The 17,500-nt window shown below is 47.2% G+C and overlaps 1 protein-coding gene across 1 annotated transcript in view; it reads right to left on the bottom strand.

The window, feature by feature from the left end:
• si:dkey-97m3.1 (fatty acyl-CoA reductase 1) overlaps nucleotides 1-17,500 on the bottom strand; it is a gene marked incomplete at its 5' end in the record, with an annotated part of 43,265 nt that overhangs the window by 18,223 nt on the left and 7,542 nt on the right. Inside the window, one exon of the mRNA XM_048267619.1 lies at nucleotides 2,195-2,370. Coding sequence (XP_048123576.1) covers nucleotides 2,195-2,370 — 176 coding nt within the window. The remainder of the gene's footprint in view (nucleotides 1-2,194; nucleotides 2,371-17,500) is intronic.

Raw genomic sequence — 17,500 nt, 5'->3', positions numbered from 1 at the left:
AGGGAGACAGAGGGAGAGAGAGAGGGAGGGAGGGAGAGAAAATGAGAGAGATAGCATAGTAAGGAAGTAAGAAAGCAAACGAGTAAGCAAGTAAGCAAATAAGGAAATAAACAAATAAATAAAAATGTCAAAATAAATGGACCACAGCATATGGGCACACAGGGCAGTGCTGGACTACAAGATTGCATTGGAGAGGCCAGGGGCCCCTTAGGGGCCGAGTCTGTGACATGACATCATCATCTGCAAGGGCAGAGTGATGCACTGAACGCCTGTGGTGGTTGTAGCACTGTACACACACACACACACTCACACACACACACACAGACACACACACACACACACACACACACACACACACACACACACACACACACACACACACACACACACACACACACACAGACATCTTTTCTGTGCACGTGGCATCCTAGAGCAAGAGGCGATTTCAACAGCAGCAACACTGCCGAGCTCTGTTTGGGGGATGGGGGCCTAGTTTTGATCAGAGACAGAAGATATGCTACTTGTCACACACATCAAACGAAACACAGTGACTGTTCAGCACAGCACAACAGAGCCTAGAGAGTTGCGCTGCAGTGCAGGGCAGTAGCGGGGGTTGGTGCTGGTGCCTTGGTAAGCTTCACAGTGCTTTAGAGCTGCCCTGTCACTGCAAGCGATCTAATCCATCTATCTATATATCTATCTAATCCATCCATCCATCCATCTATCTATCTATCAAAGTATCTATCTATCTATCTATCTATCTAATCCATCCATCCATCTATCTAATCCATCCATCCATCTATCTATATATCTATCTATCTATCTATCTATCTATATGTATCTATGTAATCTATCTATCTATCTATCTATCTATCTATCTATCTATCTATCTATCTATCTATCTATCTATCTAATCCATCTATCTATCTATCTATCTATCTAATCCATCCATCCATCTATCTAATCCATCTATCTATATATCTATCTATCTATCTAATCCATCTATCTATCTATCTATCTATCTATCTATCTATCTATCTATTCTATCTTATCTATCTATCTATCTATCTATCTATCTATCTATCTATCTATCTAATCCATCCATCCATCTAGAGAGCCTGTGTGTCTATGTGAACTATGTGTGCCTGCGTGTCCTGAACTATATCTGACTGATACCCCCCACACACACACGGCCAAGAGCAGTAGCAGCACAGGGAGAATTTTCTGTAAGAACAGAGAGAGAGAGAGAGAGAGAGAGAGAGAGAGAGAGAGAGAGAGAGAGAGAGAGGGACAGAGAGAGAGGTCCTGAGATGAGTCCAGGCCAGAGTCCATCTGATCTTGGCCACTGCAGCTGAGCTGGGCTCAGGCCAGCATGGCACAGAGTCTCCCTCAAGGGGCCTCTCTTCCAGACTGGGCTTGTCTGTGGGCGATGTTGAAAATCTCAACTTGACAGCCTCTTACAGTAAGCACCACACTTGGCAGACAGCACTTGCTACTGGCTGTCTACAGGTTGGCTGCCTCACATCCTCAGTGGGCCTCAGAGTCCCCTTCTCATTGGCGATTGTGGAGCTGAATAATCTAACGGCTAGCAGCACGCAGAAAAAAAAAAAAAAAAAACAGTCTTGGAGCTAAGATTTGCTTCCTCTAGCTTCAGATCTGTCTAGCAAATCTGTCCTCAGAATAAGCTAGCGGGAATGATCTGTAGGCTACTCAAGATAAACACATATAAGTGAAAGAGTGAAAATAATGTGAATCAAGATTAAATTGCTGTTGGAGGGGGGTAGTGTGTGAGTGTGTGTGTGTGTGTGTGTGTGTGTGTGTGTGTGTGTGTGTGTGTGTGTGTGTGTGTGTGTGTGTGTGTGTATGTATGTCTGTGGGTATAGGGGCTGTGCGTCTGTCTGCATGTGCATGGATGTTTGTAGTATGTGTCTTGTGCACAAGAATATGTGTGTGTGTGTGTGTGTGTGTGTGTGTGTGTGTGTGTGTGTGTGTGTGTGTGTGTGTGTGTGTGTGTGCCTACGTGTATGTCGTGTTTGTGCTTGTGCACAAGTGTGTGTATGCAGCAGGGGTGCGAATAGCATGTCTTGTGTCCATGAGCATGCATTTGTGTATGAGTGTGTGTGTGTGTGTGTGTGTGTGCGTGCACATACACAAACGTTGCGTGTGTGTGTGTGTGTCTGTGTGTTGTGCTTACTTGAGTGGCTCGTCAAAGCGGATGGTGGCGGCGCAGTGGAAGACGATGTTGATGCGGGCGGTCAGCCGCTCCACGTCGGCGGCACTAATGCCCAGGCCGGGCTGCGTCAGCTCACTGCTGATCGCTACGATCTTGTTGTGGAAGTCCGGGTTGTCCTCACGCACGCGGTCAAACAGCTACGGGACACGGGACAGACGGGAGACAGAGAGGAGATGCCTGAGTCAACACACACACACACCACTCACAGGTCACATGCGGACAGCGCAAGTTACACTGTCCACTGTGTGTACGCTGAAGACAGTCCATGTTCATTAGCTGAGTGTTAACACATACTGTAATTAATACAGACACACATTCTCTCTCTCTCTCACACACACACACACACACACACACACACACACACACACACACACACACACAAAAAACACACACACATATACAGTGTATGTATATATATATATATATATATATATATATATATATATATATATATATATATATATATATGTATTGTTGCAGGATAGGGGTTTCACGTAAGCTACTTGTCGAGCGTCATTGTGGGTAACGTGTACTGAAGTAGTGTGTGACAACATGAGGCTTAACGGTAAACAGACAGCACTAGAGGCAATATTTGTCGGAGTTAATAGTCTACTTTTACTTTCTATGCCCACTGTTATATATGTTGTACGCCTAAGGACAATAAACACGAACGAGCCATTCGACTGTTTGCTCACTGGAGAGAGAACTGTGATAACTTGTGAAGGGTGTTTACCCTAGAGCGGTGTAGCTCTGGCCCTGGAGCAGATGAGAAAGCTCCCCTGCATCAAGCGCAAGAGGAGCGGGCAGGAAAGGTAACAATATACATATATATAATATATATATATTTAAGCCAATAAGCTTGCTTCAGTTTAGAGCACTACACAAATCATAATACATACACGTAATCAATTAATCCACTCACTTCAGATATAATTATGAGTAAGGTGGTTTCTGATGTTGGCTCCGGTGCCAGATTTAAAATGGGAATACTATGTTCCGCTTCACATCACACTCAACACAGAAAATTGAAGTTGGCATTAGTGATTGCTTGTGCACTGAACTGTGGATGACTCCCTCATTCCAGTGACTTCTTGAACTTGTAACAATAACAACACACACACACACACACACACACACACACACACACACACACACACACACAGTACTGGTGCCAGTCAATATCTGCCTATTCTAGACCTCACTACACCCCAAACACACACACACACCCCTTAACTCCCACAGGCAACAGGAGAGCATCTCCAACGCACATCTCCAACACTTACTTGAACTGAGAGGGCTTTAAAATAAAAATCAATCCAATCTCCATTATCCAGACTCCCATCTGTAGCCACTGTTCATATCAAATCAGATCGCATCACAGTCGGACTGCATCATAACGGCGTTCAGTATTAGCATTCTGCTCAGATGCTGGCCAAGAGGCAGATGATGAGGCAATTACTGCCCAGCCACTCCTGTTTAGATTTAGATTTAGTATTAAGAAATACATAGCCTTTTTCTATAATACAATCAGTGGGTGCACAACTTGTAAACAATGTGTTATATTGAGGTTAATGTTAAAAGGGGAAGTTGGATGTAAACAACTGAAATTTTGACAAGAAGAGGAGATGGGTGAGTGCTGCCTTGCATCTAAGACTGCTCTACAGGGGCAGATGGCACAGGTGGCACAGTTTCTCAGCCGTAATTTCAGTCTGTGGTCAGTGAGGCCTGAAGACACATCGTCTGTATTGATGATATGTATAAGGCATGTGTCAACCAGGTTTGCTGCCATGAGGGCTGATATTTCACACGCACATGCACACACACACACACACACACACACACACACACACACACACACACACACACACACACACACACACACACAAACACAACAAACACAAACAAACACACACAAACACACACACTTATATGCTGCCTCCTCAATCTCCTTCAGCCCCGCGGACAGCTGGGCACCCATGGGGTCCTGTGAAGCACTTTTGGGCGTCCCTAAAAAAAGCCTGCGAGATGCGGGGGTTTTCATCTTGGGTCCATTAAGGTGCCTGACAGCCCTATCGCTCATGCTGCCCGGGGGGCGCCACATCACGCCCCCACCGCACCACCACCCGCACCTACACCTGCACCCGCACAGGCAGCTCAAGAAAACAGCCTACGCTGAGCCACGGGCCAGCAACACTGCTTACATTTCACAGGGTTTTACTTCCCTGATTTATGGACCCATACTCAGTCTTTCTTGTTCATTCAGTCATTTGTTGATTCATTCTTTCTAAAAAGTTAAAGATGATCCAACTTAGAGGTACCAAAATTGTTTGACAGTTCCAGCAACAATTCCTTAATTTGGTGGAGGTCCAAAGATACTTACATGATATAACTAACACATAAAATTAGCTGATCAAGATGAAGTCAAGATGAAAACTTCAAGTACAGTTTCACCAGACATCTAGCTTACATTTTAATAGTGCTTTGAATCGGAGAATGGGAGATAGGAGGTTGAAATGTAGCAGTGTGATTACAAGTATGCAGCAGCTTGTCAATTATGACAATTATGACAATGAAATTTATGCTGAAGAGAGGAGTGCAAGAGAAGGACAGATGATGAAGGGAGAAAGAGAGAGGGGGGGGCAGGTGGTCTTGATTTTGATTGAGATGAGCATGTGGTTGCACACATGAGACCTTGACTTCCCCTCCTTGCTATGTTTATCGTAGAGAAACCTCTCTACACACACACACACACACACACACACACACACACACACACACACACACACACACACACACACACACACACACACACAAACCCACACACATGCACTGATATTATTTCACCTGTTCTCACTCTGGCATGGTGTCTGAAACAATAATCTGATATTTAAAGAGGATTTAGTGAACTCGGGCAGGGATTTGCTCTCCACACTCAGTGCCCTTCTACTGTGGCTGTATTACCCACAAGCCTCAGCGCCCGTTTAACAGATACAGGAAGTAGAGGGTTGGGAAACAGACAGACAGATAGAAAACGGAGAGTCCTGGATAGAGAGGATATATATCATAAGTGGATATATGGCCAGAAAGAGTGAGGGGGTTACAGAGCAGGTTATTGATAAAATTATTCTATACCCTATTTCATGGCAATGAAAGTTGTTTGAACTCGAAATAAGAAATTCACACACACACACACACACACACACACACACACACACACACACACACACACACACACACACACACACACACAGAGAGCGTGCATTGTCGGATCTAATATTGCCCTGACCAGCAAGCCACCCCAACCCCCTCCCTCAGAGCACAGATGTTGAGTTATGCCACTGACAGCTGTTCTCTCTCTTTCTCTCTCTCTCCCTCTGTCTCGTTCTGTGCCTCAGCACATTTCCAAACTCTGTCTTTCTCTCATTCTAGGTTCTATCACTTCTTGCACTCCTCCTTCTGTACCTCTCGCTCTCCTCCTCTGTTCTTCATCCCTCTCTCTTTCTTTCTGCCTCTCTCTCACTTCTCTTCAACTTCTTCTCATTTATAATGCACTCCCTGCTCTAATCCCCCCTCCCCCCTCTCTCTCTCTGTCCCTGCAGTGTCCAGATTGATGGCCCTGTTCCCCGCTTCGCCAGGCCCTCACTGTCACGTCGCCCCCACTGACCACAAATCAGCCAGGAACAGACATCGGCTAGAAACAGACTGCACTCATCCTCTGTGTCCAAAAGACACACACACACACACACACACACACACACACACACACACACACACACACACACACTTTAGAGCCAAAGGGACTCCTGCATTACTTTGACTGACCAATATGAAAATACATAGACGTCACACACACACACACACACACACACACACACACACACACACACACACACACACACACACACACATACTGTATGTATCCTAAACTTAACACACACTTGTAACACACAGAGCTGCAGCTGTGTTCACTGGCACCATCCAATTGTTAAAGCAACCTCACAAAGTTACACACAATGTCCATCAGCTGGGAGGACTCAATCTCTCTCTCTCTCTCTGTCCCTCTCTCTCTCTCTCTCATACCCCCTACCCATGGTGCAGTGCTGCTCACCCTGCACACAGGCCATCTGTCCACACGCTATGCCCTCAGAACACACAGCCAAAACCAACCCTCCAACCAGACACACACACGCACAGTAAGCACACACACACACACACAGGCCCAAACAGAGAAGCACAGAGCCACATGAACATGAACATGAACACACACACACACACACATACACAGAGAGAGAGAGACAGAGAGACACGCAATCACACAGGCCTAAACACAGAAGCACACAACGACAGCCCCACACACACACACACACACACACACACACACACACACACACACACACACACACACACACCACTCTGCTCACACTCATAACTGCCATTACAGGGGATTACTGCTGAGGTCATGGAGCATATGAGGCTAGACACAAGTCAAATGCTATGTCACACTCACACACTATGGCACACTCACACTCACACGTTCACACACGCGCACACACACACACACACACACACACACACACTCCAAAGGAAATGCCAGTATTTCAAGGAGCCCTAAGTGTAAGAGGGAACAGCAGACAGCAGATGCCATGATGACATAGTTAACCTCAAGCACAAACTTCCCATCACTCATCACTTCCCATTCCCAGGCAGCAGGGGCCAAAACAGCACACCCTATGATACTACTTCTCTCTCTCTCTCTCTCTCACACACACACACACACACACACACACACACACACACACACACACACACCCACACACACACACACACACACAGTATAGCATAAGTATATATACTCTTTTGATCCCGTGAGGGAAATTTGGTCTCTGCATTTAACCCAATCTGTGAATTAGTGAAACACAGCACACAGTGAGGTGGAAAACACACACTAATCCCCGCGCAGTGAGCTGCCTGCAACAACAGCTGGGAGGGCTACAGTGAGGGGGTTAGGTGCTCAATAATAATAACACACACACACACACACACACAATAATACACACACACACACACACACACACACACACACACACACACACACACACACACACACACACACACACACACACACACAGCTACAGCAGGCAATTTGCACTGCAACCCTGGGACTGCTGGCTGCAGTTGAAACAGAAACAGTTGCTGTCATACAAGCTGTCTGGTGCATAGTCCAGCTGCGAGTGGTCAGTGCTGCCTTGTTCTGTTCCTGGAATGCGTAAGGGGAGAGGTGGTATTACGTATACACAAAGGGGTGTGTGTGTGTGTGTGTGTGTGCATGAGTGCAACGTATGTACACATCTGTTGATACAAGACTGTGAGAGCATGTGTGAGTTTGCATATCTGCCTGATTATGCAGCAACCAAAAATTCATAGAGGTTGTGTGTGTGTGTGTGTGTGTGTGTGTGTGTGTGTGTCAGCACATTTGCATGCAAGTGAGTGCACGTGTGCAGGGGGTTGGGGTGGGGGTGAGGTGAGTTGAGTGTGTGAGCGTTGCCAGGCTGGTCTCCCACGCGTGTCTCTTAGGTCAGACTCAACTGGCACAGGCATGGCCCTCTCATGAGATATACCGGCAGTATGAGTCATCCCAACGAGAGGGTGTGGGAGAGGGAGAATAAGAAAGAGGAAGAGAGAGAGAGAGAGAGAGAGAGAGAGAGTAGGGGAGAGAAAGAGAACAAAGGACAGAGAGAGGGAGAAAATTAGAGAGAGAAGAAAGCAAGAGAATGCAACAAGAGGTAGAAGCAGGCAGAGAGGAGAAATGGAGACAATACGGCAGAGAGAGGGAGAGAGAGAGGGAGAGAGAGAGAGAGAGAAACAATAGCTTTGCCAACACTGTTCCCATACAGTCATGCTAATAAAGCAACTTTGAATTGAATTGAATTGAGACAGAGAGGGAGAGAGAGAGAGAGAGAGATAAAGATAGAGAGAGCGATAGAGAGAGAGTGAGAGAGTGAGAGAGGGGGAGAGAGAAGTCAACCAGGAGAGATGGGCTTGCCGTGATTAGCCTGTGGCTGGCCCCTGGCTGCAGTCTGGTCCCTCTCCATGGCGTCTCATTACGAGAGCACCCCGCGGGTAGCAGCACGACCCCCATGACCCCACCCTCCACTCTTCCCCCGCCTGCCCTTTCAGCTCGCTTGCACCCTCAAGGGCTGACGCACGGACACAAAACAGAAAGAACAGAGAGAGAGAGAGAGAGAGAGAGAGATGAGAAAAAGTGTGAGAGAGATACTGAGACATATTCACTAAGAGAGAGAAAGAGAGAGAGAGATGTTATGTGTAACACTGCTTCACCAAGTAATGAAAGAAAGAGAGAGTGAAAGGCAAAAGAAAGTGAGAGAGCAAGTGAGAGAGGCGAACTTGACTGCACTGGGGGTCAGAGGGTTCGCCAGGGTCAGATGAGCTCGCTCATTGTTCCTGTCAGAAAGTCAGAGAGGAGCATTGTGGGATACTGGTGGGGGTTATCTGTAAGGAGAGCAGTTTCTGTGCCAGGCTGCTACTAGTGCCCTTTATCGCCCCTCGATCCATCTGTACCACTGGCATCAATAAGCTAACAGAATGTGTGTGTGTGTGTGTGTGTGTGTGAGTGAGTACGTGTATGTGTGTGTGTCTGGGAACAATGGCCTCTCAGTCCTTCGCTGGCTGCCCGAGACCTCTCTAAGGGCCAGAGGAACGCTGGTTTAGCTCCATCGGCTCAGCTGCTTCGGCTAACTCTGCTGGTGGGCCAAGCCCTCCTGTGTTATCTGGACGTCCTGCCTGTCCTTCTGTCTCCCCCTCCTCACCTCCTCGCATACTGCGGCCGTGGTGCGGTTGTGGGTTCAATTCCCGGCTTCCGCCATTGTGCCCTTGAACAAGGCAACTAACCCTGAGTTGCTCTGGGGTCAATGGCCCTTGTAATTTTTGTAATATGTAAGTCACTTTGGATAATAAAAGGGTCTGCTTAAAGGAAAATTCCAGTATTTAGCACTTTGAGTCATTTTCTGGTTTGTTTTCGATGAACTAGAGTGGTGGACACCGAAATTTTGACGATTGGTCCTGTCTCAACTTTTCTGACTCATTTTGAATCGCCTTTACTGCTTTAGAGTGGCTGCCTACAGGCATGCTCAAACATGTCCTTAAAACAACCCTTAACGTTCTTTTTCAAAACTGTGCAACTCCCCTTGCAATTACATGTTCAATTACTGAGACAGTTACCAGATAATGAAACGAACTAATGAGTTGAGCAATATCCTTCTGAGAGCCCATCATCCTCTGATCCATCTTCTATTTTTGTCCTCTACTTTTCTGTCCATTTCTCTTCTCTTCTTGTCCTCTCCTCTCTGTCCATTCCTTATCTCTTCTTGTCCTCTCCTTCTCTGTCCATTCCTCTTCTCTTCCTTGTCCTCTCCTTCTCTGTCCATTCCTCTATTGCTCAGCTCTTCCTTGCTCTTCGCTGTTGGATCCAGTGAGACCGCACTATCAAAGCAATCAGTGTTGTCTTTTTACTCAACATGAAGTCTACACTGAAGGTCCCTTGATCAGAGATCAAAGCTGTCAAATGAAAGGCTCCTTGCAGATCATTTGCAGGACTTGCAAGAAATATCATGTTTAAACAACTCTTGAGTGACCATTTTGTCAAACTTTTAAGTGATATAGACCCAAGTATTAGAAAAAAAAAGCGTTCCCCGTGAACTATTTTCCACTGAAAACCAATTTTACAGGCAAGAGAAATTTCTAAGTAGTATTTGAAAGGGTTCCTTTGGGGACATGCTAAGGACCCTTTTGTGCTCCGAAATGAACGTAAAGGCATTCTTCCCCAGGGCCAGAGCGGGTCAGTCTGAGAGACAGTCATGCCTGCACCTCTCCTCTTTCTTTGGGGGCTGCTTTGCATCAGTCCCTGCACTAATGGCTCTAGCCTCCAGAGATGAGCAACCTGAGCTGGCCACTGAAACCAAGGTCTCTCTCTCTCTCTCTCTCTCTCTCTCTCTCTCTCTCTCTCCCTCCTCTTCACCTCTTTTCACCTCACTTCATTTCTCTATTTTTGTCCAGCTTCTGTTATCTTAAATAGCTCCCTCTCTCTCTCTCTCTCTCTCTCTCTCTATACCCCCCTTCCCTCTCTCCCTCTGTGTGAATAGAGCAGGCTCCAGAGCCCCAGAGCAGGGCTGTGCTCTGCAGCGCCAGGCTGGCAGATGAGAGGGGAGGCTGGGCAGGACACGGCACTTTCAGCCCTGGGACACAAGGAGGGAGGGAGTAAATGAGCAAGAGATAGAGAGAGAGAGAGAGAGAGAGAGAGAGAGAGGGAGGGATGAAGAGCATGACAAAGAAGGGAGGGTACATAAGGGGAATTAAAAAAGGGGAGAGGAAGAGGGCAGAGGGCAGATAAAGAGAGAAAAGATAGAGAGAGAGAGAGAGAGAGAGAGAGAGAGAGAGAAGGAGGGAAGGAAGAGAGGGGAGAACTGAAAATGAAAGAGTCAGTGAGAGTGTGTATGAGAGAGTGAGGGATAAAAAAGAAAGAAAGAGAGAGAGATAGACAGAATGTCAGCATGTGAAGGCTAAGAGTGATGGGAGGCGGTTGCTAAAATGCTAATGTCTCCCCCTCAACCAGACACCCTTTCATGCCTAGCTGTAGGCCTCTGGGAGAAAAACAACAGTGTCCTCCAATTGCATTAAACATGCGTGACAAGACATGGCCCAGACATTAAGCCAAGAGCATACATAAACACACACACACACACACACACACACACGCATACACATGCATACACACACACACAAACTCTTGAGGCGTGAAATGAATAAACTGAACTGAACACAATGTTTCTGTTGCTTCTGTCCATTTTCACAGACTTCATTTTGTGCATCGCGCTGATTTCTGACAGGACAACGTAAGGTAAGACATTTCACGGTGAGATACTCGTGTTACTCGAAATACTCGACAACTGTCATGACTGTACACACACACACACACACACACACACTCACACTATCATTAATAGGTTGAAATTCTGACTTTCCAGGGAGCTGTGCCAATGCATCTCTCTTTCCCACACACTTCCTGTCACATTCAACTGTCCAGTCCACAACAAGTCCCAAAAATATACTTGTCCAACTGTCACCAGCAATTATTTTATATCATCACCCGGAGAGAAGAAATACTCTTTTCTGATTGGCTGGTGGGGTGGCCATTAATTCTGAATGACTGTGAACCGAACGTCTTTCATTATCCCTTACTTCTCTCACAACCCCTTGTGTTTTTTAACATACTCCTTCTTTAGCTTTCTGTCCTAACATTCTTACAAGGACCCCAATAATACAACCCAGAGTGGCAGAGGGCTGGATAAGACTAGATCCGGCACACTGGCTTAACTATCATTAAAACACACACACACGGGTGAGCAGGGCTAGCACACACACACACACACACACACACACACACACACATACACACACACACACACACACACACACACACACACACACACACACACACACACACACACACACACACACACACACCCTGCACTGCCACAGAGGAAGAGAGAGGAAGAAGAAAAGAGGCTGGGGTCTTTTCAGGACTCATCATTGGGATCCCACCTCTTTCAGTGCAGGCAGTCAGACAAAAGGGAGAATGATAAGTGAGAGAGAGAGAGGGGAGAGAGGAGAGAGAGAGAGAGAGAGAAAGATGAGGAGGGCGATAGACTGACTCAGGTCTTTCCAGGAGTCTTTATTGTGATTCTGTTCACTCCCTCTTACCCTGAATAAAGGCAGACTGATGGAGAGATACAAAGGAGAGAGAGGGAGAGAGGGAGAGTGAGAGATAGAGAGAGAGAGAGGAGAGGGAGGGGGGGAGAGAGGGGTGGACAGATACTCTCTCTCAGGTCCTTTCACTGTAATCCTTCAACTCTTACAGGATGGAGAGAGGGAGGGGGGGAGGGAAGGAGCGAGTGCTACAGGGGAGGGGAAGAGGAGTAAATGATGGGTAGAAAAGATGAATGATACAAGCTTTGTGTGTGTGTGTGTGTGTGTGTGTGTGTGTGTGTCTGTGGGGGGTGGGAGGATGGGAAGGTAGATAGATAAAGAGAGAGAGAGAGAGAGAGAGACAGGAGTTCAGAAAAGAGACAAAGCAGGCAAGAGAAATGAAAAGGCCTAAGGACAGGTGGAGAGAAACAGAGGACCAGCACCATGGATGTGTAGAAATATGGACTGAGAAGACGAGAAGAGAGGAGGAGCGACAACAACAACACAGCAAATAGACACAGCACAAGCCAAGCTGCTAGCCATGTTTGCACTGAGGGGGGTCAAGGGGAGTGATGATTTGTTTGCATGACTTAGTGAGTGTGATGTGTGAGATGTGGAAAGCATCACAGACAGACTGCAAAGAATGAAAGTGAAAGAGCTCTGACAACACCTGGGCCATTAAACATCTCTTCATCATCACCATCATCATCCTCATCATCATCTCTCTCTCTCTTCAACTCAGTTCATTTCAGTTTAGTTCAGACAAGTTCCCTTCAATACAGTACATTCCTTACTTCACCAAAAGCATTTCAAGCTTAACAGAGTTAACAACAAAACTCTCTCTCCTTCTGTCTCCATCTCTCCTTCTCTCTGTGTGTCTCCATCCCTCTCTCCCTCTCTCTCTTTCTCCATCCCTCTCTCCCTCTCTCTCTCCGTCTCCATCCCTCTCTCCCTCTCTCTGTGTGTCTCCATCCCCCTCTGTCTTCTCCATTTCTTCCCTTCTGCTCTCTAAGCTCTCTCCCAGCGGCTCATGTCAGATTAGACCCACAGAGGCAGCCTTCATCCTGGCTGCTGGACTTAAACAGTGAGCGAGAGAGAGAGAAGGATGGAGAGAGAGAGAGAAGGATGGAGAGAGAGAGAGAAAGGAGAGGGATGGGTCATTTTCAAGGACGCATGACACACCGGCGCTTGAAACGACAAAACCAAGGCATTTGAGCGTGTGCGTGTGTGTGTGCGCGTGCATTGTCGATTTAGTTTCGGCAAACCGCTGCACTTAGTAAATAGATTTGCGGAGGATCGATGCGTGGATTAGGGGCTGTGCGGAGACGGAGGAGCCTGTAATGGACCTGAGACCGCCCACACCCATACCTCTCCTCGCCTGGACACCGCAGCCGCCCTGGCTGGGAGAGGGTGCGGCTCTACTGTCCTCTCCTTGATAGGCCCAGCGGTTTGACAAAGCACAGTGAGACAGTGAGAGGCTGGACAGTCCTGACAGTTCTGCTCGGAAAGATCAGGTCCATCTGCTTGGGGATAGGGACAGTGGACAGTAACAGGAACATGCTAGGAAGTACATCCTGACAGTAAGATGCTGGGAGCGGAGGCTACGTCTGACCACTGGCTAGTGGCCTCCACAGCCCCTTTGCCCAGGTCTGTGTGGCTGACATGAGGGGCATGTTTATGTTGCCCTGGCTTACCACAAGCATATGCAGCCCTGGCTTACTACAACCAGTAGTAACCAGTAGGGTTGGGGCAGCCATGGCCTACTGGTTAGCGCTTCGGACTTGTAACTGGAGGGTTGCCGGTTCGAACCCTGACCAGTAGGAATGGCTGAAGTGCCCTTGAGCAAGGCACCTAACCCCTCACTGCTCCCCGAATGCCACTGTTGTTGCAGGCAGCTCACTGCGCCGGGATTAGTGTGTGCTTCACCTCACTGTGTTCACGGGGCCTGTGCTGAGTGTGTTTCACTAATTCACGGATTGGGATAAATGCAGAGATTTTCCCTCACGGGATCAAAAGAGTATATATACTATACTTAGCACGATGGTGATAATAGCAGAGATTTAAATTGCACTCGGTTGGGCACTAGAAGCCTCATATCCACACATACTTTTATACTATGTATTATGTGTGTGTATGATATGGACCTGTGTCTGCAATAAAGTTTATATACTGTATACGCAAATTGCATTCCACACACATACACTCAATTGCATTCCCTAATGGTATATGTTCACATATGCTGTCACCACCTTGAACCCATGTACCTCATAGATAGACTACACACACACACACACACACACACACACACACCCACACACACACACACACACACAACAGAGGTATGTACAGTATGGGGCACACCTCTGTAATCACTACATGAAAATCAGTAGCACTTCCCAGTCCTCACCACCCACTCATGTACGTCACCTGAGATTTTGTGTCTTGCGTAATTAGGCCATACACACACACACACACACACACACACACACACATACACATATTCCTCCCATATGACCCTCATTAAACTAGTCTCCGTGCCCATGTTCTTCTCGCGGTAGCATCACCTTGGGGCCTGTGGGCTTGGCTCCAGGAAGTGACTCTTTTTCAGTTGAATCGGTGGGAGATCAATAACACGCTTTACACTCAACAGGCAGTAATGACGTCAATGAATAACTCAAGCTTGTTACGGCCTTTTCTTGATGCTTTCTTTTAACCTCCCACACCCTCCCTCCCTCCATCACTGACTCACTCCCTCACTGACTCACTCACTCACTCAATCACAGCTGTATGCTCCGAGACTTTTCTGTTCATTCACTCAATTTTCTATACAAAAAATAACGGGCGGCCCGGTAGCGGTGAGTCAGTGATGACTTCAGTGGCAAAGGCGTAATTGAGCTGATTTGTTTCACAAAACACAAAATCTCTGAGAGGCCTAATTACACCCAGCAGTATGTCCGTCCACCAGCCTCCACCTCCACCACCACATCCACCAACATCACCTCCACCTCCACCACCACATCCACCAACATCACCTCCACCAACATCACCACCTCCACCACCATCACCACCTCCACCACCTCCAACACCACCATCTCCACCACCACCTCCACCTCTACCACCACCTCCACCTCCGGCCCATCCTCCACCTGTTTCATAGCTCTGCAAGAGGCCTGGAGGGCCTAACAGCCAGTTGTTAGGTAATCATAAGGGTCAGTTTACCCAGTCGGGTAACGCACAGGCTCGAAGAGACAACAACCAGCCAGTCGGTAAATATGCCATCCAGGACTGAAGCTAAGTTGGTTAACTTTGGTGGGCTCGACCATAGCTTATATACACATTAGTAGAGTAACACTCAGACACAGGGATACCGCCAGGTAAGATACTCGGTCAGGTGCTAACTGTAGCTTTCCCCTAGACAACAGAGTGATAGTGGTATTGGTCCATTGACGACCACGTAACACCCCCTTCCCTCCTCCTATGACAAGCCTGCTGTCAGCCAGTTGCCCCCCACCCCCTTTTCTTCCAACTCCACCCAACTCGCCCCCAACTCCACCTCCCACACATGCATGAACCAACCAACCTGGCATGAAAGCTGCAAAGACCAGTGAGTGGGCATTGTGCCAGAAGCCCCGCAGCCATGGGCATGCTGCCAGCACCGGAAGAGGAGAAGGAGGAGGAGAAGGAAGAGAGGAGGAGCTGAGGAGGAGGAGAGGAGAGTTTAGGTGGACAGGTGCCCATCCAAAGGTGGCTTGTTGACCCCGACTAAACACCCAGTTGTCACCGGCAACCTGCGGAAACCAGCATATGTCCAGATGCTCCCTCTGTTGCCACGAGCGCAGCAGCAAAAACGGACGCTGAAGTTCCCTCCCTATGCCAGATGAAGACTTCAGTGGTAATCACAGGACATAAACACACACAGCTGCCAGACACTATGGCAGGCTCACGGCCATTCAGACTGTGCTCTCCAAACGTTGCCAGAACAATGCTTAAACATTTAGACAGAAGCCACACAGACAATGCTGAAAAAAAGAGTGTTAAATAATAATAAAATAATAATAAAATAAAAAAATAAAAAAATAATACATTCGCTGAGGCAAGAGAAAAACCTGTTTTTGCAAGCCAAGGCCGTGAATAACAAACATACCAGAAATATAAAGTATCAGCAAAATATACTGTACATTAATCTATGAAAACAGTATGACAGATGGCACAAGATGTTTCTTTAATCACGCCAACGCTTCATCCTCTCTGTATCTCCACTAGCAGGCAACTAACCCTCTGCTGTGCATTTATGCTCCGTGCCAGAACACGTAGAGATCAGAGAAGCACGGCTTTACACCATGTCATGTCACGACCCAGTCCGTCAGTCAGTCAGTCTCCACGGCGACACTGGAGCCTTCCCTACACTGTGGAGGGGAATACAAGCCCCAGACTCAGCCTCCGGAGAGAGAGGGCGAAGGAGTCAGTGATTTATAAATATTTACACTGTGGTACGGAACACCTCACCTTGGGCCATGGGGCTGATAGCTGGGCTGATAGCTGACATGACATACAAAGGATGGCTGGGTGGTGTATGTGTGTGTGTGTGTTGTGTGTGTGTGTTGGGGGGGGGGGGGGGTTGTGATAATACGCTGGACAACTGAGTATATAGAACAACTGGGAGGATGGATATGGAGAGGGTATTCTGAACACATAGCACCGCTTAACACACACACACACACACACACACACACATACACAAACACACACACACAGTACTAGGGATGCCGCGATATATCGGCCGATATATTATTAGCCCGATAAGTGAAAAATGAAAATATTATTATCGGTCCGATAACAGAATTCTGGCCGATCATTTTACCGATATTTTTTTAAGTCCTAATTTAGGCCTACATAAGGTCCGTCTGGCTACACTGAGCTACTTGAGCTTGGTTGGCTATACTTTTCCTCAATATAATGTCAGCGTGTGAATGTATTTCACCACTCTAACAAAATCTGTGGATTTGCTTGGGAATCTGTGCATCTCAAAATCCTCCTAAGAATGATCCATGTTTAACCATAACAGAGGCCAGGAGCTCAGCCCTATCTAGAGCCGTCTTGTGCTGGTGTGTTTGCACTTTACCGCTCATCATAATAAGTTATTTAAACCTTCGGGGCTAACTCCTTTCATTTCTGCTGCAGCAGGTTGTGCGCAACAGAGTAGACAGACATAAGATACAGTCTGAGGAGTTGCAGCTTTATTCAGTTACCGCAGTTGAAACTAAACCTAAGTTTCCTCACAAACTCTGATTTGGTCGCTATACTGTAGCTTATTCCAAGCTGAGCCGTTTATGAGCGTTTAGTCCTAAATGAAAAACGATTCAAACTCTCTAGCCACTCTCGCAATTCACTGACGTCAGGTTCACTTAAAGGAGCCACACATACTGTAGGGCTAGGCTACTGTAATGTTGTTGACTGCCGTACTATTGAGGACTATTATGAGTTCTGTCCATCATTTGGTGGTAG

The sequence above is a fragment of the Alosa alosa genome, chromosome 17 (genome assembly GCF_017589495.1).
Source record: "Alosa alosa isolate M-15738 ecotype Scorff River chromosome 17, AALO_Geno_1.1, whole genome shotgun sequence".
Taxonomy (NCBI): Eukaryota; Metazoa; Chordata; class Actinopteri; order Clupeiformes; family Clupeidae; genus Alosa; species Alosa alosa.
This window is presented reverse-complemented; position numbering and strand designations above follow the sequence as displayed.